The sequence below is a fragment of the Battus philenor genome, unplaced genomic scaffold (genome assembly GCF_028537555.1).
Source record: "Battus philenor isolate CCGP_79_NKW_IND1 unplaced genomic scaffold, ilBatPhil1.0.hap1 SCAF_6, whole genome shotgun sequence".
Taxonomy (NCBI): Eukaryota; Metazoa; Arthropoda; class Insecta; order Lepidoptera; family Papilionidae; genus Battus; species Battus philenor.
The window spans coordinates 5371751-5395146 of NW_027181726.1; the positions used below are offsets into that span (position 1 = coordinate 5371751).

General features: G+C 30.7%; 3 protein-coding genes across 7 annotated transcripts in view; 2 read left to right on the forward strand and 1 right to left on the reverse strand.

The window, feature by feature from the left end:
- The first annotated feature begins 206 nt into the window (after positions 1-206).
- mEFTu1 (mitochondrial translation elongation factor Tu 1) lies at positions 207-6452 on the forward strand. The gene is made up of 7 exons (XM_068773452.1): positions 207-416; positions 988-1188; positions 1886-2052; positions 3276-3519; positions 4821-5012; positions 5169-5535; positions 6170-6452. The coding sequence occupies exons 1-7, from the start codon at positions 377-379 to the stop codon at positions 6351-6353; spliced, it is 1395 nt and encodes a 464-aa protein (XP_068629553.1). The 5' UTR covers positions 207-376; the 3' UTR covers positions 6354-6452.
- A 1000-nt stretch (positions 6453-7452) lies between these two features.
- On the reverse strand, positions 7453-9226 carry Ran (RAN, member RAS oncogene family). Its single transcript, XM_068773965.1, has 3 exons — positions 9122-9226; positions 8314-8768; positions 7453-8209 (listed from the first exon to the last, which is right to left on the reverse strand). Exons 2-3 carry the CDS (start codon positions 8737-8739, stop codon positions 7994-7996), a joined length of 642 nt encoding a protein of 213 aa, XP_068630066.1. The 5' UTR covers positions 8740-8768; positions 9122-9226; the 3' UTR covers positions 7453-7993.
- Positions 9227-9518: 292 nt separating this feature from the next.
- The window catches only part of Syx1A (Syntaxin 1A), a 73331-nt gene continuing 59453 nt past the window's right edge, over positions 9519-23396 (forward strand). For all 5 annotated transcript variants that reach the window (XM_068773960.1, XM_068773961.1, XM_068773962.1 and 2 more), the window contains exon 1: positions 9519-9708. In XM_068773960.1, coding sequence (XP_068630061.1) covers positions 9676-9708 — 33 coding nt within the window. In that variant the 5' untranslated portion in view covers positions 9519-9675. The remainder of the gene's footprint in view (positions 9709-23396) is intronic.

The following is a 23396-nucleotide window of genomic DNA, read 5'->3' on the forward strand; positions in this document are numbered from 1 at the left end:
TTCCCAAAAAAGTTATTGAGGGAAAAAATAGGTGTTTTATGTCATTTTACAAAAAATTCTTTTAAATAATAATATAAATTTTAAGCGCCGTTTAATTTTATTCAGAAAACAATTTAGTTTATCGTAAAAACTATATTGATAACATAATAAAATTTACACTTATGGTTATTGATTCTTGCCATAGTACTGTGTTAACCTTTATTGTATTGTCTGTACAGTGCCTAATTCTTGTGTACTGACTGCTTTCATACGGCGTATGAAAAATATAATTCAATGTGTTTTTAACAATTTTATTACATTGTATAGTATCCCTTTACATTGAAATTTACGTCTTATTGTAATAGAAAAAAATATCAGCTTTAGCTGGTGACCTACAATGGCGACTATTTCATTTGCTAAAAGTTTGGTTAACCCAGGTATATATATTGTATAAATTCCTTCTATATACAATTATTTATATTTAAGGCATATTTTTTAAATAATTCTTTCACAACTTTTACGTTTTAATCATATTTAATTTTCCTACTAATTTAATAAAGGTTTGAAACTATTATGTAAAAGACCCCTTATCATATAGGCTTTTAGTTTATTGGAATTGAATTTGTCCATATTTACAATCATAATTCGTTGATGGTCAGATTTTGTCACAACATGATTTAAATAGGATGCATTGCTTAAACATAACCTACATTCTGGTAAAAATGTTACAATATAGAAAAACAGAATTAACTGAAAAGTAAGGTAAAGCGTAAGAAATATCTTAATGTAAATTTTTAAAATATTGTTTACTGAGTATAGCACAAAAGCCATCATCATTTCTATTTATAGTAGCAAAATTATAATTACTTTAAAATGTGCCCCATTCAAATTTTTAATCAACAATAATTTATTTTGTGTATTAGATCAACATCTTCATTTCTATTATCGGAATTTTCTTCTATGTTATACACAGCATGATATTTACTTATAAGTTTTTACTCATTTTAGCCTTAAAGTTAGTTCTTAAACACAACCAATCATGCCACTTGCTCAATACAACACTACCAGCGATTACACCTCTCAGCCTAGTACTCCGAAGAAATTATGCTGAGAAATTAGTGTTTGAAAGAACAAAACCTCATTGTAATGTGGGCACTATTGGTCATGTTGATCATGGAAAAACAACTCTTACTGCAGCTATTACTAAAGGTAAGCTATAGAATATAAAATAAAAGCATTAACTTATTAACTCTTGAGTATACTTCATTACCTTTGTATGTAAAGGTAAGCTGTGAAGATGCAGGCCACTTCCAACTAGTCCTATTGTAAATCTACAGGAAGGCTTGAAATGATGATAATAAAAGTGAAATAATTTAGTAACTTCAAGTTTCAGTCACAAACATTTTTGGTTACAAATATATTTACATTTCTTTCAAATAAGTGTGTCACTATTATATGTGGTATCCCATAAATAATTCTCAAGCCGCTATTGGGCTATAAGGCAGGTAATAACCCAAGAATTATTAAAAAAAAACCTTTGCCAAATATTGTAAAATTATTGCTATTTAAAAAGAATAAATTGTTTTAAGCACCCTGTGATGATGTAATGTAATAGAATGTATTACTATAGGTTCAATCTATACTGTTCTATATGACTTTGCTTATATGTTGTGAATGTCTGAAATTCATACCACAATGTCTTGTTTTTGAAAGAATATGCACTTTCTGTTGAAATTTCATGAAATACATACAACTTTAGCCGTTTATACCCAAAAAAATTAATTTCTTATCATTGACTTAGTGACTATGACCTATATCACCTGATTTCATTTTGATTTTTATATATTTATGAAATAAGTATATTGAAATTTATTGTGTTCACAATTTATTTTTTGGTCCTTTACAGTATTATCTGATCTCAATCTGGCACAAAAGAAAGGCTATACTGACATTGATAATGCTCCCGAGGAGAAAGCTCGTGGTATAACCATTAATGTTGCCCATGTTGAGTACCAAACTGAACAAAGGCATTATGGTCATACCGACTGTCCTGGACATGCTGACTACATTAAGGTATACTTTTTATTAATTTAAAAAGAAAAATTGTTTATTATTTGTTTTTATGCCTCCATATGTACCTTTTTTTATGATAAAATTCAATCCACAACAAAAAAAAATTAGATACCCAGTGTAGTGAAGTGGTATTTGATGACAACTTCAATATTTTAATTAATAAGAGCCAATTAATATATTACAAATAAACATAATTTTTTTTTAAAAATGTTACGTAACACAAAATATTTGCCTTGAAAGAGATGCCAATACATGGAAACATAAACTTCTCTTCTCAGAAAAAACAAGGTATGCGGCTAGGAGAACATGGCCATGTTATAGACCAGCCTAGGAGTCTTAGTGTAGGGTTTTAATAATATAGCTTGAAACAAACTGACATTGAGTACAGACACCCCAAGCCTTGCATTTGTGCCTCTCTTTGGATACCATTCCTTTCACATTCCACTAGAAAATTTTGCACATCTCTAATTACTTCACAAACCTTGTAATTGAGAAACTGCTTTTCTCGTGATATGCAAACTTTCGCCTATGGGAAATGTCTGGAACAGAGTCTTAAAGCTATTTTTAAGTACTTTCATGGGATTAGCATGTCACATAACTGTAGACCATGAAAGTGTGAGAATTGGATGGTCGATACTACATTCCCTCATCATGCCATCGCAAATCAAAACATTTTTGACAATGTTAGTTTTTGTTTTTATGTTTTAAAAAATACTTAATTATTCTCATTTATATAATTTTTGGTATTGACTATGTCATCAAAATGGCAAAACACTTTATAAAGACATTGGTTATAGATTAGAAAAATTAATAACCTATCTTACTGGGTATGACTTTTTGTACGAAAATTGTGGTGGTAAATAGGAGTAATGGAAGATATTATGTAATTCAAAAAATTGTAATAAGAAATAAAAAAATGTAACCCCAACTATTCAATTAGTTTATTTTATGTAATTAATGCTAAAAAACCCAGATTGATAAAATTTAACTTAAAGATGCCAATGAATTGTCAGAAGTAAAGTATGAAGTTAAAAGGCCATTTAATCTGTCATTTTAGTAATGCATCTTCTGACCAAATTTTGTTTTATATTGTCTGGACAGAAACCTACATAGAATAAAATTTGATTCAAAAATGTCTTTGATCTTTCAATGGAACAACCTTTGTTGTTTATTTAGTATTTATTGATTGGTGATAAAGATATGTTGTAATTTTTATTTTTCAGAATATGATCACTGGTACAGCACAGATGGATGGTGCAATTCTCGTTGTAGCGGCTACTGATGGTGTAATGCCACAGACAAGAGAGCATCTGCTACTCGCTAAACAGATTGGTATTCAGCATGTTGTGGTGTTCATCAATAAAGTTGATGCGGCCGATGAAGAGATGGTGGAACTAGTGGAGATGGAAATTCGCGAACTCATGACTGAAATGGGATATGACGGTGATAAGACTCCTGTTATTAAAGGTATTGATTATATTTCAGCTCCAGTTTTACTATAATGAATGAATTTTAATATATTGGCTGAAAAAAGGTATTTGGATTCAAATTTACTTAAAGTTGAAATTTTGATATGATATAAACAGCATATATGTTAAGAAAAAATCATGGGTTTCGTGTACATACAGAGGTAATTGTAACCTTTTTGTACAAGTGAGATAAATTACATCTACTCATGTGTAGTAAAAACAACAAAACAGTTTTGTTTATAACTTGTTAAAGCCATGTTCATGTTGTCCAAGATAAAAGTAACTATAGGTAAATAAGCATACGGTTCTTGGTTTGTTTAATGATTTAAAAATAATTTCTTTTGTTAAAACACATGTCTGTTTCACTAAACAATATAGCATAGTTATTAAAAAAGTGTTATATATAGAACATGTACTTTAATTACCATAATTTCAACTTTAGGACTATGTGTAAAGAAGTCTTGATTATTATATTATTATTTGTCTTATTCCAATCTATGTACCCTATTATTTTATCCAATACTTATTACTTACTTGTTAATCATTAATACTTTTTATTACAAACTACTCAGTAACTAATAACAATGAAGTATATTACTTTCTTCATTTCTTATCCAATTATATACAAATTTATAAAATACATATACAGAAATATATTATAGTGCCACAAATAAAGTTGACATGGATTTACTCCATTGATTCATAATATTCAAGTAGGTATTTACTTGCACTTTTGAATTGTTAATTATTTTATAATATATGTAAAAAGTTAAGATAGCTGCCATTGCCTCAGAATGCTGTTTTACTGAGAAGAGCCTGCCGTTAACTCAGCAGTTGTTATTTATAAATCAAATTTAACAATTTTTGGTGTATAAATTATAATATAAATCATGTAAATGAGTTCCATGCATTTCAATGAACAAAAAACTCTTTAATGTTCTAATAAGGTATATCTTACAATATACTTGCAATTTTAGATTTAAAAATAAAAAAACGGAAGGGTTAAGATATCTCGTGGAACTTGAAGGCGAAGTTCATGCGTGTTTATTTTTCGTTATTGTTATATATCTGTGACTATTATTTATTTTGGGTATTTCTGACCTTTAAGATATAGATAGCCTCAAACAGCTCTTTTGTAAAATTAATATGGAATTAATTTTGGCAGCACTGCCCTGTAATAAAATACCGTAAGACAAAATGTTTTGAATATAGCTAAAATATATGATATTAGTTGTGATTTGCATAGGTAACAAACAATATACATTGAAATTAGTTAACCTTATAATCAATGTTTTTTAGGTTCTGCCTTATGTGCCTTAGAAGGTAAAAGTCCTGAAATAGGATCAGAAGCAATAAGCAAACTTTTGAAAGAAGTGGATGCTTTCATACCTACCCCTGTACGTGAATTGGATAAGCCTTTCTTGTTGCCTGTAGAATCTGTGCACTCAATTCCTGGCCGTGGTACTGTTGTAACTGGAAGACTTCATAGAGGTAATAAAGAAAACCATTTTTACTCTTTCTCGACTGTAGTTATGTCTGTTTATCAAATAAAAAAAAATATGATTTATTTTAGGTATATTCTAGGTAGATATGTAATACATAATGTTATTCATTTTCTATACCTAAAATATAACATAAATTTTACAGGAGTGTTAAAAAAAGGCACAGAATGTGAAATTGTTGGTCATGGGAAAACCATGAAAACCACAGTTACTGGAGTTGAAATGTTTCATAAGACGTTGGAAGAGGCACAAGCTGGTGACCAGTTAGGAGCTCTTGTGCGCTCTATCAAGAGAGAACAGATTAAACGTGGAATGGTGATGGCAAAACCTGGTACTGTGAAGGCTCATGACAATTTGGAGGCTGCAGTTTACATTCTTAGCAAAGATGAAGGTGGACGGTCAAAGCCATTCACATCCTTTATCCAACTGCAAATGTTCTCCATGACTTGGGACTGTGCTACCCAAGTTAATATCCCAGATAAAGAGATGGTGATGCCTGGTGAAGATGCAACGTGAGTAAATTTGTGATGTATCTATTTGACACAATAAAAAATTATCAAATAGAGAAAATATGTTTGTCTATAGACAAAAATGAAATCTGTGTTTGCTATGTATTTATGAGTATGTTCAATATTAGTTATATATTACACCAATTGACTGACATCTATTGAATGGCATTAAAATGACTGACCTCTTTCAATAATTTCTTTCCAAATTTAATCCTTTGTTAATATTTTATTTACACCAGTATTTTACCAAGACATCTTTAATGGTTTCATTAAACATTTATTATGTTTAAGTACATTGTATGAACTTGTAATTTAAATTTAAATTCCTTTCAATATAGCCAATATCACTTTTAAAAATTTGATATCATTTATAATTACCTAAAAACATCTGAAAATCCATACAAGTTGCAACTAGATGCAAATTTAGTCAATGGTTAATAATAAAAATTTAGTTTAAATAATGGCAAAAAGTTAATCTTTCAGACATTGAGGTGATAGTAGACCCTATAGATATTAGGTTCTCATTTCTGCTGGTTATTAAGTAAAAAATATTTTTCTTTTTAAAAATTAACTATTGCTAGATGCATACATTTAGACGTCATATATGGTATTTTAATTAAATTTCTTCTACTTACAGATTACATCTCCGCTTACTTAAGCCAATGGTATGTGAAGCTGGGCAAAGATTCACATTACGTTTGGCAGACCTGACACTGGGAACTGGTGTTATTACCAAAATAAACCAAAATCTGAGTGAAGATGATAGATTAAAACTCTTAGAAGGAAAGAAAGCGCGAGAAAAGGCCGCAGCGAAGAAGTAAACGTGTTTAAGTCATATGCCTGTATAAGTTATGTTTAGAATCATTCTGTAGGTTACATTATTGTTTTATTCATTTAAAATAAATGTTTTGAAAAACGAATATTGTTTTTTAATAAATTTTTATGATTACTGCTAAAACCAATACAAAGGAGGAATGTGTGGAAAAACATCTATGTAAAGATAAATAAAAATCGGTGCATATAGAAAACCAAAAATCTTGCATAAATAATAATACCAAAAGTATATTAAGTTCAGAAAAGGTAAATTATTCCTAACCCGCAAAATATTTTAAATATTCTGGCTCTACGTGACAATTATAACAATAATAGTAATAAAGATGGTTGAAAAATAGTTATACATTCATTTGCTAAAATCGATTAGTTGAATCTTGAGATTTTTTATATTCTTTATTTTGTTGTAACTTGAATTGATACCATATTTTGCGATATTATTATTTACAAATTTACTAATAAAATGTTTCACATAGTAATTCTTGCTTTGAATATGCTAAGCGAAACCCTTAAAATACTTTAACGTAATTTACGACGACATAATATTAAGTACTTTTACATTAAGACAGGTAATTTGAAAAAGCCATAGCATATGTATTTTACTTACATGCCTAGCTTAAAATGGTTTTTACGTTTAACAGACAACAGCTGAGCTGGGTTTTGTTACCTGTTTCTGCTATCCATTTTAGTTTAATAAAAGTTCGAGTATCTACTAATGTCCTTGGCTATCCACATCAGGGAAACATTACAAAAAATAATTTGGTGCTCAACTCTAATATTTTCAGCATGAAAATAGAGTAGTTTTATATAGCACTACTGATTTTTGTCTGGATAAAAACTTTGGAGACGAAGATATACAGTGTATACTATTTTAGCTAGATTTATCTAAATCACTAGGTGTAAGTACTTTTGCTTGTGCTTATCCACTATCAGTCTGATAACTATAGGCGGATCTTTTATGTGAAATATCAGGATAGGGGTGGTTTCTTTTGAAACCACTACCTTTTAAAGAAACTAAATTATTTATTATTTTTAGACACAAACGGTGAAAGAAAATGAAAGCTTTATTTTTACATTTTATTCAAAAAGTATCACCACAATTTTAGAGTAGTAGAAGATATTGTCAGTCTATGCCTAACAAAGTATTGAGGTTTATTATAACATAAAATTGACAATGTCATCATAAATTATACATATTAACTGTAATTTAATATAGTTTAATGAAACAAAAAAGAAAACAATACAAAACTGGTGGAACAATGTAATCAGGTTACTTCTATTAGGCATCACAATATTAATTACATAGACAATACCATTAATCAATTTATACATTACAAAACAGTAGGAAACATTTGTTTATTTACCTATAAGCAAATCTCATAACTTGTTTGTAAATGCAGCATTTATGAACTTGTATCATTAATACTGAACACTAAATCATTACATGATAATGAACATGCAATAGTTAAAGCAAATGTAAATTAATGTTAATTACACATTGACCAAGTGTACCTAAGTCTTTTTGAAAAATATGGAATGAAAAACAAAATACACTGTATGAAGTGAACATATGCCTGAATGAGCTTTTATCACGATTTATGAGGACACTGGGTGTTTAGGACAAGGCCGTTTACAAGTCTTCATCCTCTTCTGGTAAAGCAGTGTCTTGGGCTTCTTTAAGATCTTTTTCAATTTGGTTCTGCCATTGTGGGTCCATTGTAACCTCTGGCGGGACCAAGGCAGGCATGGCAACAAATTCAAGATTACCATCACCAATCAATTTTCTTGCTAACCAGAGGAAAGGTTTCTCAAAATTGTAGTTTGATTTTGCAGAGATATCATAGTACTGTAACAAAAGGTAAACACAATATTAATTCATCATGTTCATATATCATTAGAACGAGTTTTACTATGTATAGTTTAGGTTCAATAACAAATGTTTATAATTACCTGAAGGTTCTTTTTTCTATGGAAGACAATTGTTTTTGCCTTCACTTTTCTATCCTTAATGTCAACTTTGTTTCCACAAAGAACGATAGGAATGCCTTCACAAACGCGTACTAAGTCTCTGTGCCAGTTTGGTACATTTTTGTACGTAACACGTGAGGTGACATCGAACATGATGATAGCGCATTGACCTTGAATATAATAACCGTCACGAAGTCCACCAAATTTCTCTTGGCCAGCTGTGTCCCAAACGTTGAACCTTATAGGACCACGATTTGTATGAAAAACTAACGGATGCACTTCTACACCTAATGTAGCTACGTATCGTTTCTCAAATTCTCCTGTCAAATGTCTTTTTACGAATGTTGTTTTGCCCGTACCACCATCGCCTACCAGCACGCATTTGAACGTTGGCATATCATCAGCCATGGCTAGTTATTATATTTTTATTCTGATACCTGAAAACAAACAAAAAATTTAGAACTCTTAGTGTTAACCATACAACTACCCATATAAGTGCAAAGTTAGATAGACTGGTAATTTACAAACTAAAATGGATAAAGCTAACAATTCTTAAATCAAAATCTCTACAAATACCATGAAATTATAAATAAACTGCCGGTGACAAGTTAAAAATTGTTTAAGTTTTCACCGAATGGCGCTCAAGCACCATCATAGGAATTTAGCTCAGCGGTACCGAAGATAACCGAAAGTTGCGAATGAACTACATAACATACACTAAAAATATATTAATATCCTGAAAGAGTTTTACTTATAGAATAAAAACATAAGATATATGAACACAAATTACCAAGATTATCTAAGAAATTTGAGATTAAACTCTGTGCTCCCAGAAGTCGTTACGGCTCACAATGGCGTCACTTAACTAAACGGAAGATTTTGTTGACAATGACAGACGCATTGACAGTATAGGTCATAACTATGTTTGTCATTCATTACACATTTTTAGAAAATTGGCAAAATCAATAAACAACATAATAGCTTAAATATTAAAAACTAAAATAAAGATTTAGAAAATATTTTTTATTTATTATAGTATTATTTTTGGATCTTTTATAATATTTGGGAACTATACTGATCATCTTTCAGTACGATTTTGCCGACAATGCCCTGACGTCATAGTAAAAACGCTAATGCGGCGCCATCTGTAACATAATGAAATTGGTTCGGAAGTGTTCTGACGGATGGAAGTTTCGTTCGTTCGTTGTATCGATTTTTTGAGTGAAGTGAACTAGTGTTCGTGTTCGTGTCCTTTAGTTTAGTGACGTTTGTTAGAAAAATATCTGTGAATGGGATTGTGTAATAAGATAAAACGTTTATTTGGTGTGTGATTTTCTATAAAGGATGACGAAGGACAGGTTAGCGGCGCTTCAAGCGGTAAGTTGTTTTTGCTCCCCCAAAACTGATATAACCAATAGGTTTTGTGACCTCGAATTTACCAAGTAGTTGCATTAAAAATTTGCATGGATTGTTGCAGCTAGACAAACATTAATGTTTTACTTTTATTTTAAGCGATTACAATTTGAGCTATTTCTGATATGGTTCCTTTCCCTGGTCGCCCCGCCCGTAATCTCTAGAGTGACAGTAGTTAGACTATTAAAATAGAAACTTTTCTCGTCTTAAACTTGGAGCTATAATTCTGAAATAAAACTTCAGAATGATTGGTCTAAGTTTACTTAAACATGACTTCGTAATGTGTAGTTAAGCACTAAAATTTTTAAAAAAATATGTTTCATTTCATTTAGTGATATGTTAGTTCAGTAAAATATCATTGTTAATGGTAATTTTACAATTAAATTTTTTTTTTACAATTAACATTCAGGTAAGCAATAATGCATGCAGAAGCAAATTTCTGCATACCAATTTTTAGTTTTATGCATTTATTTTGATTTAATTTGATCAATGCTTTAAAAATTTCCAAAAATGTACTTTGCTAATACTTTGTACATAAGCCTACGAAACAGTAGATATATGCATGTATATATGTGTTAAAATATTTATTAACATGTATTTTTCAAATACTATTTGTTGTACAACTTGGTCATCATAGCCAAAGTCAATCTTCATCCGACACAAAAAGGTTCTAGTTAAATAGCTTCACTTTTATAATTTGGTCATCTTAATCAGCAGGATAAAAGTGTTTCTGGACTTTTTCTTCTTTATTTTTTCCATACACTTTATTGATACTTAACTTAATTGTGCCAGAAATTAAAGTTTAACAAATTATGAGTTAGATCAAAATTTCAGTAGAAATTTATTAAAATCACAGCTTTTCATAGTTTATGTTTGTAAGTATTAATTTTAAGAGTGTTTAGTTTGTATCTGACCAAACTCTTTTTTTGTAGTATTAAAGAGAAATAAATGTTTATGGGAATACCTTAGAGAAGGTATAACACTTCAGGGCCATAAAAATTGATATGAAAAATGCCATATAGTAAAATAAACTACTAGATATCTATAGAAAAAATGATTAATTACTTAAAATCAAAATTTGTGTTAAAAAGGTCTGACTTATTTTACCAGAATAATTTGGACAATTTAAAAGATATTTCCAAAATATGTTACTCACATGTATTTTTATGAAGTAAGTCAAAACTGACTTTACATGTAATGACTAAATACTAATAATTACCTTTAAAAAGCTCTTATTAAATATCTCACCTTTTTCTTTTAATTTTTTTGTTAAAAGTAAATAATTAAATATTAGATAAATATGTATCTATATATTTTATCTAACAATAAATAATATTGCAATTAGCTCATTGTTACATGAACTAGCTGTAATTTGTCTGTGGAAAACAATTAATAACAATGAAGGTATTACAAAAATTTTCTGTTTTTTGAATTTTATGCTTGAAGTTAAATGCTTAAAAATTTGTGTATTTGGGAGGGAACTTTTCTTTGTTGAAGATAAAACCAAAACTGTCTTTATGTGAGTAACATTAAAGAAATTGCCCTTTCATTTCAGAGATTTTAACATGTATTATTTTTGTTACATTTATTTAAAACTGTAGGAGATTACGCTATGTTGGTATCACTGCTTATTTTATCAGTTGACGGCCAGCATCCGGCGCGCGACCTTCGTAAGACTTGAGTCATTGGGGACCGTTCGTGATGACGTCATCAGTTTTACCATTCCAAGACAATTGAGAAATTGTTTCCTTAAAAGTTTTTTTTGTTAGGACATTGAATTCAATTAGTAATATGCCGAAACGAGAACTTAAAAGAATTCTGTAATTAAAAATTATGACGAAATAAGTAAGTAAATTTAACTGATGCCAATAGCTTTCGATTATTTTTAAAATGCATCATAATAAATACGTGAAATAAACAGGAAACTGACATTTTTAACTATCATTTCATTTGTACGACCACTGGATGATTTACCCTCGAACTTTTTCTTCAGAACGAACCAAGTCGAACCAAGAACTGAAATAATAATGATCCTGTATATAATTTACGACACAGCCATAGGAGTTATAATTTGCTAGTTACATTTCCTGTTGTAGTGAAAATGAAAAGAGTAGTGTGGGTAATAAATGGTTGACTTTAAAAAAGTAATTTGACAACATTAATCAAATACATGTCGACTACTAAGACAAAGCTAAAAGCTACAAATACACGAGGGATAAAACAAAAACAAAAAATATCATTTGTACTGTACCCGCAAGGTTTCGCGGAGTGTATTAGCCCGATATTTCTAAATGGAACATGCATAATGGTTTACAAGATTTTAAAATTACACGGATTTAGTTTGACTTAACTCTGAAAGACTCAAATGTATATAAAAAATAGACAACTAACGTTAACTATAATAGTAATATTCCTATGAAAAGTACATACATAATATTATATATTTATTTTACATATACGGACCATTACTTAGTAAAATAAGGATTGGCATGGACTTCAAAATCCAGTTATTTTATTAATATTTAATTGATTATCACTAATAAGAAGTTTCTAAAGTTTTTATCGTATTTTATAATGAACTAGGAAAGAAGAAGGGAAGTTTATGAACGCCTATAAAATTGTTACGTAAAAGTGCCTACTTCATATCTCGCTAAGAGGATAGTCGGAGGGGGGAGGAGTCTTTGAATAGCGTCATTGAGTCTCCCCTCTCTTCAAATCATGCACTTGCAACAGCTGATTCACGTCTTGCTGCGATTTTAAATTAAGTTCATGTCTCGCGTCTTGTCTGATATCACAGTGTAATCACACTGTGATAACATTTTAATATACTATCATGTCATAAGGATTACGTACACGCCGTTCCGTTTCTAACCTCAGAAAATTATACAGGTTCATTGGTTATAGGTTTAAAAGTTTTAAAGTGATGACTGGATTTTGTAGTCAATCAAAGTCTGGTAAAACCTATCCAATAATCAATGATTTCAGAAATTACAAATAATGTGATTATAATCATTTGTTTTAATATATAGTAATCCATATTTTCTATATATATAGAAAAATCGGATCACTATATATAAAAATAAATTCTTGTTTACTATCTGTCCCTGCAGAACTGTACTGCCAGATTTTGTTGGCCTGTCGTATTCCAATAGCAAAAAAAATATTTAAAATATTTCAGAGTTTACTTTATACAGGTTGATTGGAAGTAGGTGTGAAGATTGTTGCTGCCTATAAGCTATACATTCCCTCAAAATACATTCCTTTAAAGCTTTTGCTACCCATTTCTCAGCAACCTGTATATCAATCTACCCTTATTTAATTTATTCCGTGATATTGAATATTCCGATCTACTATGTTGGTATTAATAATTAATACCTACTCAAATTACGAAGGATTAACAGAAATTAATTTCAGCAATTTTAGTTTAAACCTTTCGGTACTCGTAATAAATACCTACTATGGTGATTTCATTGGAATAGATGACTAAGAAACGTGTGTGCCATTGAAATGGCTAACCGACCGTGAAAACAAGATCATATCATGCAAATTTATTAGAGCAATATGTGTGAAGTAGTTGTTATTGGTTCAGTTACGTTTGAACTGATAACCCATTAACATTTTTTTTATTATTATTCAAATATTAAAAAAGCAAACATTGCAATGTTGTTTTGCAAAGGTATTAGGTTTTTACATTATCAAGGCAAGAGGACGCGCGATTATGATTCATTTGATGACTATTTATCAAGATAGATACATTATCGTATGATCTAATAACTGGCAATATATGCCCAAGAAATTACTAATATTGTATAGTCTTCAGAGATCTATGTGCAACTTTCTTGCTTGTACGTTGCCCAAGCGTCTTGCTTATATTCAGCCACGTTCAATATTTTTTTTAAATTTAATTTCTACTTACAATAATCAGTTTTTAAAGAATATGTAATTCATATCGCGGTTACACTGACATGAAAATTTTTTTTTTCTCTTATTTAAGAACAAAAAATGCGTCGTCAAAAGTTTCTGCTTTTAACGAAATTTAGATAGTGTGGGCGTACTAAAACGTCAAAATCTTATATATAAAAAAGTTACCCAATAAGCTTTACAGCTTATGTAGGATATGTGACATATACATGTGTACACTATATATGTATACATATATAATATACAACCGGTCATCATGGCAATTGTTGGAGAACGCCTGTGCTTTGCTGTGGGCGTCTATCGGCTGACATGATGATATGTATTACATCATTGTTCTGGTATTTTACGTAGTTTTTGCTGGAAGCAAGGAGCCATTCCTGAAGGCTGCCTTTTTTCGTAGCATTATAACATATAGTTGATTAAAATTACGAATTGGGTCGACCATTGATTAATCTCAAACGTATTATACAACGATATGCTGCCTCTAATTTTCAATTTTAAAATCATGAACTTATACTATTTATTTATACTTAATATATTTTTTGTCTGGGTATAGCACAGTTTTTACATGGGTCATCGTGTTCGATACTAACAAGTAAAAGTAGAAATTTTAATTGAACCCATAACTTTCCAACATATTATATTTCTGAAACCGTTCGAAAGTTATACCAACAAGAATAGAAATGAAATGATCGCCTCGCGAATAAGACTTGTTATTCTTTTAATGATGTGCTACTCAGTTAAATCTGGAAATATCATTTCTAAAAAAATCTGTTTAATTTTTTATTTTTGCGACAAACAATCTTGACACGTAACTATATGCAGATACAGGGCTCTGCATATTTTAGTACTTCTCTTTCACGACAGTCTTTTTAAAAGGCACGTATCCGGTTTATAAGACGCAGTGGGTTTACTGTATCATTGTAATTTACATGTATATGAACGGCATGACCCAATTTTACATGTAAAATTAAAGATAGATAAAATAAAAAATATTTTCGTATTTTCTTATTAAGGATAAATTTTATGTTTCATATAAACCGATTATTAACCTGCCAGCCATAAACACACAAAAAGCTATCATTATCATTATACATTCAACGTTTATGAATAGGAACAAAAGCAGGACAAGCTTTACTGGACATACATGAACGAAAAGAACAGAACATTTAATCCTAGTGAAGTCATAGATTTTCTTTGTAAATATGATTTCCTAAATGTTTTAAGCCGTAAGAGCGCAATGCATTCATCTTTGTAAATTAAATTGTTGCAATAGTTTCAAAGCATCGTTTTATATTCGACTAACAGCGTAACAACGTCCTCATTTATATCCACTAACAAGAAACTTCTTTTGTTCTCCTTTGATAATTACTTTATAATAATCAGGTTTTTACTAAATCCCTATATGTCAGACATTTACGTGATTTAGAGTGCGGACATATTATACATAAGAATCGAAAGAATAGTTCGTAGACAGTGAATACGGTTGATATCAAAATTTTGATAAGATACGTAATTTTTCGAAAACCTGACAATTCCTTTTTCGTGTACTGCTTATTTTTAACATTATTTATTTTTTTTTAAATTTTCCAATATTCTTAGAATTATGTAAAATGTGAAACTGTAGTAAAACATGTATAAGATTTTATTTAGTTCGAGACGAATATATTTTTCAGACATTTGTGTTAATACCCCTGGCGATTGGCCAAATCAAAGCGCTGCCCGGGTTCCCCCGAGGTCATTGTGGTACACGCCAAATTAAACCATCCGGCATGCTCTGTTATCAGGAGCGCTTCGTATTGCGGCTACGGCTCCCGAGCTAAGCCAGCATTAAGTAAATTCTATTATGTTACCGAGACGCTAAATACGAAAATTCCATGTTTCTAAAGCCTAAACTGTGTTGGCATGTTAATGAAATTGTGTGCTGGAGTCAAGTTACTTTATTAATGAAGCTCGCCACGAGTTGCCAGGCAAAATTCGTACCGAATGTTAAATGTATCTTTACGTATTTAGTCTCATTTTCTTTCACTTAAATGTAAAAGTGTATTTGACGTAAATAAGTAAGGTTAATTTTACACTAACGACATATACAGCGTGTTCCATAAATTGATGTCAAACCAAAATGGGTGATAGAACAGACACCCCAACACCTCGGGAAGGGATAGCTTCAAAAATTATAATAAAAAACACATTCAACAATTTTTTTAATATAGGCGGTTAAAGAAGGATGCAATTTCGAATACATTGTTTGCCAAAAAAGTGCAATTTTTTTGCATAAAATTGTTTTTTTTTTATTTATCGTTTACACAAGGGTCACAATGACATGAAAGTGAAAATAGTTATAAAAATTGAGATTTATATTCGTAGCTATAAAAATATCATACCTTAAGATATTTGGCATTAATTTAAAAATACTTGCTTTAGGTGTAAAAATATAAAGTTTTAGTAAATTTGTACTCTTTTTTTATATTTTTGAATGTTAATAATTTTAAAAAGGCGTAACACACATTTTTTAATTATTTGGTGCCGTTAGTTACTACCTCAAGCTTGGCTTGACGTTTATTTGTTGAATGTATAAATATTAAAATGTTATGAATTAAATTTTTATTTTTGTGGTACAATAAATGCCGCTAACGTAATGTAAAACTAATTTAAACTTAATTTGAATAATGAATCATAACTTATGTGGCTCCGAAAATATTCGTACGAAAACTCGGATGGAATGTGTGAGCGATACGTCAAGCTCCGCGCTGTATGTATCTACACGTATATCCGTACATCGACAGTTCCAATTTAGGAATGAGTTGCCTGCGCTAGTGTATAAATCAAGCTACAGGCAGACGGGGCCTATACTTTGAGATATTAATATCGTAAGTTGAGTGGTGTAATATGAATTCGCATAACGAATTCGCCTACTACGTAAAAAAACCGCTATGAATTCTGGACTTATAAATTTGTGAAGCAGTGTACATCTAATTTTCATTACTGACAAAGCGCTAAACAAAATAAAAGCTAATCATAACGCTGTTACTCCAAAAACAAATGTTTAACACGTATTTTTTTTATTTCGTAATCTTATTCTGTGCTCAATATTTGACATCGTTGCGCGAGTTATCTCTGAAGTTATTTATAAATTGTATGAATCATACAGAAACCCGAGGAATGAATTAATGTAATATTATTAACTATACTACTCTTAGATAGTTCTAGTTGATTATCCCAGAATTCAGATTTCATATTCTTGTAAATAAAGATGATAGTATAGGATATTATTATTTTATAGGGGTTATATAGTCGGATTGGTAAGTTGAAGTGGTAGTGAACACGATACATAATGCAAAAAAATATGGCCGCAGAAGCCTTAAGGTTTTAGAATGGAGATCGCAGACCGGCAAGTGCGACCTTGTTAAGGTTATCGGAAGATGCTGGACGCAAGTCTTCCTGTCGGCCTTATTAGAAATTTGTAGGTGAAGCCTATGTCCAGCCGTGAACATCCTACGGTTAAACGAGATAATGGTGATGAATACAATGTAATACTAACGCGAAATCAAATTTTTCATATTCTTTTATCTAAGAAAAAAGAAAGTAGTAAAAAGCCAAAATATTTTCTGTTTAATGTAAGGTCGAGATAAAACAAATTTAAAGACTCCAACATTTCCCTCAAGGATGCTACATTGGCCGAAGAAATATTTGAGATATTTTAATGGAATCTTTAGGTCGTCCTCGATCGGATTGAGGGAGATTATACTTTCCATTCAAAGAAATGTAGAAATTTTATTTTCGTTAGCTTTTTGATTTGACATACCTCGTAGTAGGCTTGGGAATTACTTTTTCATTTTTATGCTGTAGCCCTACGCGATAAAAACTTTTTGCTATATATTGTATAACTATTTGACTAGTTTTATTTTTTTCAGGAAATATTAATTTTGGTGATGGCGGTGATTTAAAAAATTGCTTTAAATGTGGTAATTAATTATTGAGTAGTAATTAATTAACGGCCTACACAGTAGTTATACATATGCACATCATTTGGTAGACCGACCCAACAAAGAGACTACATAATATGTCGACAAATGCGGTTTGGCTTAACATCTACCTTATACTTGGCAATTCCTAAAGTTTAATTACTATGTAATATATTATTCTATATGTAACTGGTGGTTCATTATACGTACCGTAAAAGGAATCTGCTTACGTAACATCAACGTGCCATGCAATCCGATCCTAACATTGAAAACATGGGAATGCTAGCTGCTGATGCAGCGCTACGTAACCCTAAGTTTTCTTACGAATGGTTACTAAGGATGATACCCCACCTTCACACTTCAAAATATGTGTATATATATGTGTATATATATGTGTACATATATGCATATATATGTATGTATATATGTATACATACATATTAAACAAATTAATCAACGACTGCGAACTTTCTGCGGATAACATTTATTGTTTCTCGTCAATTTTAAACAAAATAAGATAAAAGTACACAAAAATATATTGGTAAGATTCTAAATAGAATCAGGTTAATGGTAGTTCTTTTTGCTAAAAGCTGTTTATGTAGACAAAATCTCGTGGCCTTATTTAAAACCCTTAACAGTGGTTGGCAAGCGTCATTATGTTCTAGCTTGTTGGCCGTAAGTTATTTTAAATTTCATTAAATTACCGTGTTAATAAATAGCAGATGGGTAAAGGGAATTTGTATTACAAAATCCTATATAACAGTACAGCCATGACCAAGTCGAATCACTACACACAGTGTAGGTTCTAAAAAAATTTCGAAGGTACAAATTTAAGCTCTGCAAAATAAGGTCTACGGTTTAGAATGATTAACGAAGGGATTACATGACGTAGGAAGGTAGTCGAATGTTTTCACTACGTCATGTGTCGGAGGTAAGCCACCTGAAATCCTTTTTCAATGTGGGTATTCGTTATTTTACCACATGCGCGATATTTATTTAATTTTGAAACCATATTTTTATTTATTTATGAATTATTATTGAATTTAAGACTTTTCACTTATTTAATATGGTTTTTGTGAGTATACTGTTAATTGCTAAATAGGCCTCTTGTTTCTGCTTAGTGACTTTACATGTTTGTTGGTCACATGGGAAAGTGTTCATAAGTTCAAAAACAATTATCGTATGATACACTGTGCATAAATCAATAGTTTCAGAAATAATGATTAATATAATGATAATATATTAAGAAAAAGCAGTTTCAATTCTGTTTACTATGTATTCAAATTAAATATTTTTTCCTATCCATCTCTGCAGACTTTGGTCTGCCAGAAGCAATTGGCCTGTTGCATTCCAATAAAAAAAAGTTCATGTAACATATTTCACGTATTTCAATTACTGTATAAAGTGCTCACTTTATAAAGTAATTGAAAATAGGTGTAAAATCCCTTTACCAATTTTCTTTCACCCATTTAAAGCCTTAACACATATAAACACACATGACCCTATATATTGTTCATTTTTTGTAAAAAAAATGCATTATTACTACAAAATTAAACATTTAAAAGGTTATGACGCTTTTATATATAAATTTCAGAAATCTTCGATGATTTTATGCAAAAATTCTTGCACGTATGGTTAGTGTTAATATTTAATGTACTTAGTCTAATAATTTGAGTTGTGTTAGATAGCAATATTAATAGTTTATGGCTGTAGTAAATAGCCCGGTCGATTTTTGGTTTCGTCGATTCGTGAAAGGCGTGGTGTGGCTAGGCCAGTTACGTAAGCTTAACCGCAGCGCAGTCCATCAACGGCGTTCAATTCCGATCCGTTGTTGTCAACTCTGGTGCTCTGTCTTACTTTTAAGCTATAGTTTTAATGGCACATTTTCATTAATTCACTGGAGTAATTTTTGAATTTTGTTATACTCGTTTTATTGACTCGTGGGCTACGACAAAACAATCAGTTGTCGGGGGACGGGCGTATCATTAATCTTCAAGTGAACTTCCAGCTTTTCTCGTCTTTGTAGAGTAAAAAAGTTGCAAAGTTACTAGTTCATTCGCAATTAAAGGCATGTGATCAGCGTTTTGGCTGTTAAAATTACTCTCTCGAAATTCTTCTCAGCAAAGTTATTAGTTTGTCATCATAATGTTAGCTATAAGACGTGTCCACAAATGGTCATTGGTCTAAAGGGCCGGTTGCAAGCAGCTAGCTTAGAGTCTTATTAGTTATTAAAATTCTAATTACTATAGCTTTCGCCAATAGCCCTTTAAATTATCTAGGAATAATTAAATTCAAGACACAAAGTATATAAATTTACGAAAAAATGACGACGCTATTTATTTACGAAGCTACTAACTAATACAAAATGTTTTATTAAAATTTATTACGTAACCTCGTAAAAGGTTTAAACGTTCATACAATTAGTGCCGTCGTAGTATAAGGCTGTCGGGAATTACCCCGTCACAATGTCTTGGAGGGTTGTAATAAAGCGCGTGGTTTTGACGGCAGCCGATTTCCCTTCGGATTTACGATTCAGACGGTTGGGGGGTGCGTGAAACCACGACATACCTACACCTACACTTACGGCGGTAACCTTTTTTACCTCCTAATAAAACGAGATTGTTATCGCCGCCACTTTAATAACTACGGTAACAACGCGACCGCATTTTCTCCCGATCGGAATTATAATTTTCATTTAAATGTTCACAAAAATATAACCGATTTTCTGCAACACTGGGACATACATAATATAAATACCAGAAGCAAAAACAAATTATTTGTGCTTAAGACTAGATTTCAGATCTAGATCCCAGAAAATTTACATAAACTTTCAATTATTAGATTTTCCAATATTGTCAAAGAAAATTTCTGTTCTAAGGGATACTATACTGTAAATGACTTAATATAAAATATCACACCTTGGGAATTATTCGTTCCAGGGTATTTAATGTTTATTAAATAATATAATCTTAAATAAATTAAAAAAAATCCCGCTGAGTTTTTTTTCGTTTAAACTTCGCAATTCATTCAAATAAGTGGTGGACTCAATATGAAGTCAACAAGAGATGTTATCCATCGTATATTGAATAAAGATTTCTTTAATTCGTGCTAAACATAATAGTTTTAATTTCTTCAATTTGTTATACTGTTATTGTCGTCGTATTGTAAAATTTGCTTTGAATTTTTTCATTTTACAGAACGAGGATAAACTTTATCTTTGTAACAAATGTGTACCTCTAGTACCCTAGTTTTTTATATAGGTTCATAATTCGTCGAAGTCCCTCTTCGACGAATTATGAACCTATTTTTATACAAGTAATTTAAAATTTGTGAAGTTCATTCACGTATGTATAAAAGTAGTTTATGGAATTATTTATATTGGAAAAATAAATATAAAACATAGTTTGTCGACAGAGAGTCTTGATAACATAGTTGTTGTAGGAAAAATAGAAGAAAAGATACCAAGACCGCAATAGCTAACTAAATGAGCGGAACCGGTTCGTTTGGTGACGGGCTTCACAATAACGGAAGTACTCAGAAAAGCAGGGAATAGGGACCTGTGGAGTCAACAACACATCGCATCCTCGATCAAGGCTTTTCCTGAAAAACTGCGACTTTCAGCAATGAAGATAAATGTTCAGGAAGAATAAATGTGAAACATCAGACAAAAATAAAACCATTAATAATTTTTGCTTTTTTATTACTCTTCGCATGAAAAATGTGAAGCAAGAGTGTGTAAAGTTTTAGTGAGTTAACTGAAATGGAGCGCATTACCGGCAACCTGCCTGTAAAATAGGTCAACCGATGCGAACATACTTCCTACCTTTGGTTATAGCTTTTCTGTCTCGTTAATTGTATTTTGAACAATTTATTTACAAAACCACAGTAAATATATAAACTCATTTAATACTGATGCATATTTCTAAATTGCCTTATGACAAAGCCACGTAGAAAAAAGTAAGGCATTTTATTAAAAAGCATAATTAAAATTAAATAACTTTCAAGTGAATTGGCTATTCGTAAAGATATGAAAACGATTTTCGAGGTAGTGTCATTGTAAATATCATTCAGTAAACTTAGAATTACGAATGTATAATGTAACAAGCCATCATTGCCTCTTGCAGCTACGACAAAATATTCACTGTACTAGCACACACACATAAAAATGAAACTAAAAAGGAGACTTTATACTTATAAGTTGTATCGAAACTTATTGAAATGAACATTTTCATTTTCATTAGTAGGCTAGATAGTCGACATTCGACATCGAGTAGTCTAAACGTAAATGAAGGGCACCGATGACGTATCAGGCGCTTTAGTTTTTTTTAATTATTACCGTTTTTTTTTAATAAATTTGAGAACGAATAAAATGATACATAAGTCCTTATGAAAAGTTATAACTGCCTCCATAATTCGGAGCCAGTTAACGTGCGTTGTCAAACTTGGTTCCCCTTAGCGATATATTTGAACCGTCACCTCCGTGCTTGCAACCCTAAAGTGAATAAGTTTTCACATTTAAATTTCCAATGGCTGAAATTGCATTAGAGTTCCCGACTTTTCGCCACTAAAATTGATTTTTTTTCTGCGGAAAAAGTAAAGAAATGTTATTAATGTGGCAGTGATAATAACCGAAACTTGCATCGTAGGTTGCGGGTTTAATAATTAATTAATAATTATACAATCTTACATAATTCACACACTAAAAAGTTTTCAGAAGATGGGCAGCAGCGGCCCCTTCGTACTGTAATACCACACTGCGATCGCCAACCCGCTTTCCAAAACGTGGCTATTATAGTATATCCCCCATAGAAATAGTTGACGGAGGCCTATATGTTGCAGTGGGCGTCTATAGGCTGAAACGACGTCATGTAAAATGTTGAATATTTTTTATTAACACAGATATAAATGAAATGTAAAAAAAATCATTTGTTTTATACACAATTAAATATAGAGATCAATTCTTACATCATCATTATTTACAGTAGTCAGATGTCCACTGTTGGACATAGTCTTTCCCCGTAGATTTTTAATAAGGTAAGAAGCGGTCTGTGTCCTGCTTCTTCCGACAACCGTATTAACAAATACTACAATTTTAGTGTTCATTTTGTTTATATTTTATTAGCTATTACAATATAATTATTATAACACACTATTGAATCTAAATATTTAATTTCTGCTTCGATAAATTAAACGTATTCTGTTACTTACTAAAAATAAAATCCAGATGTAATACCAGTATTTCTTTTGCTATTAATAAATATTATTATATAAAATCTTTCAATTACTCTACATAAAAACTTTATGAGAAAAATAAATTAATGATCTTTAGTCTATGTATAGTCTTGTCGGAGATAAGAATAAATATAATACTCCATTTTGAAATAAATAATAGCAGTGTCATTTGTATTCAATGTGTGCTTACTTATAAGATGGATCAACGGCAGGTTTCGACGAATAAATATATGTTATTATCAAAATTTATTTCCGTCGCTGTAATATAACGGTCTTGCTTTCACTGAAAGCCTTTACGTAAGTAAAACAAGGTTTATATTTCAGGCAGGGAATGGGCGATGCGTAGGCGTAGGTAAATCAACTTGTAAGTCGGATCGAATGTACGACTCCCTCTCTACAAAATTATGAAAGCTTTGCTGTGTAATTGGATACGAAGTGAATTGAGTAAATGAAATTGTAAATAAACTTTTTTTATATTGTTCTTTGCATACAGAGAGCACTCAATTAAGTCAACTTATTTAATATCAATTAAAT

What these genes read in the sequence shown, in the direction of transcription:
- mEFTu1 (XM_068773452.1), top strand. Translation starts at nt 377, where the DNA reads ATGGCGACTATTTCATTTGCTAAAAGTTTGGTTAACCCAG. An exon ending in TACTGCAGCTATTACTAAAG is followed by an intron (nt 1,189 to 1,885) that starts GTAAGCTATAGA and finishes GGTCCTTTACAG; the next exon opens with TATTATCTGATCTCAATCTG. An exon ending in TAAGACTCCTGTTATTAAAG is followed by an intron (nt 3,520 to 4,820) that starts GTATTGATTATA and finishes AATGTTTTTTAG; the next exon opens with GTTCTGCCTTATGTGCCTTA.
- Ran (XM_068773965.1), bottom strand. Translation starts at nt 8,739, where the DNA reads ATGGCTGATGATATGCCAACGTTCAAATGCGTGCTGGTAGGCGATGGT. An exon ending in ATAGAAAAAAGAACCTTCAG is followed by an intron (nt 8,210 to 8,313) that starts GTAATTATAAAC and finishes CTTTTGTTACAG; the next exon opens with TACTATGATATCTCTGCAAA.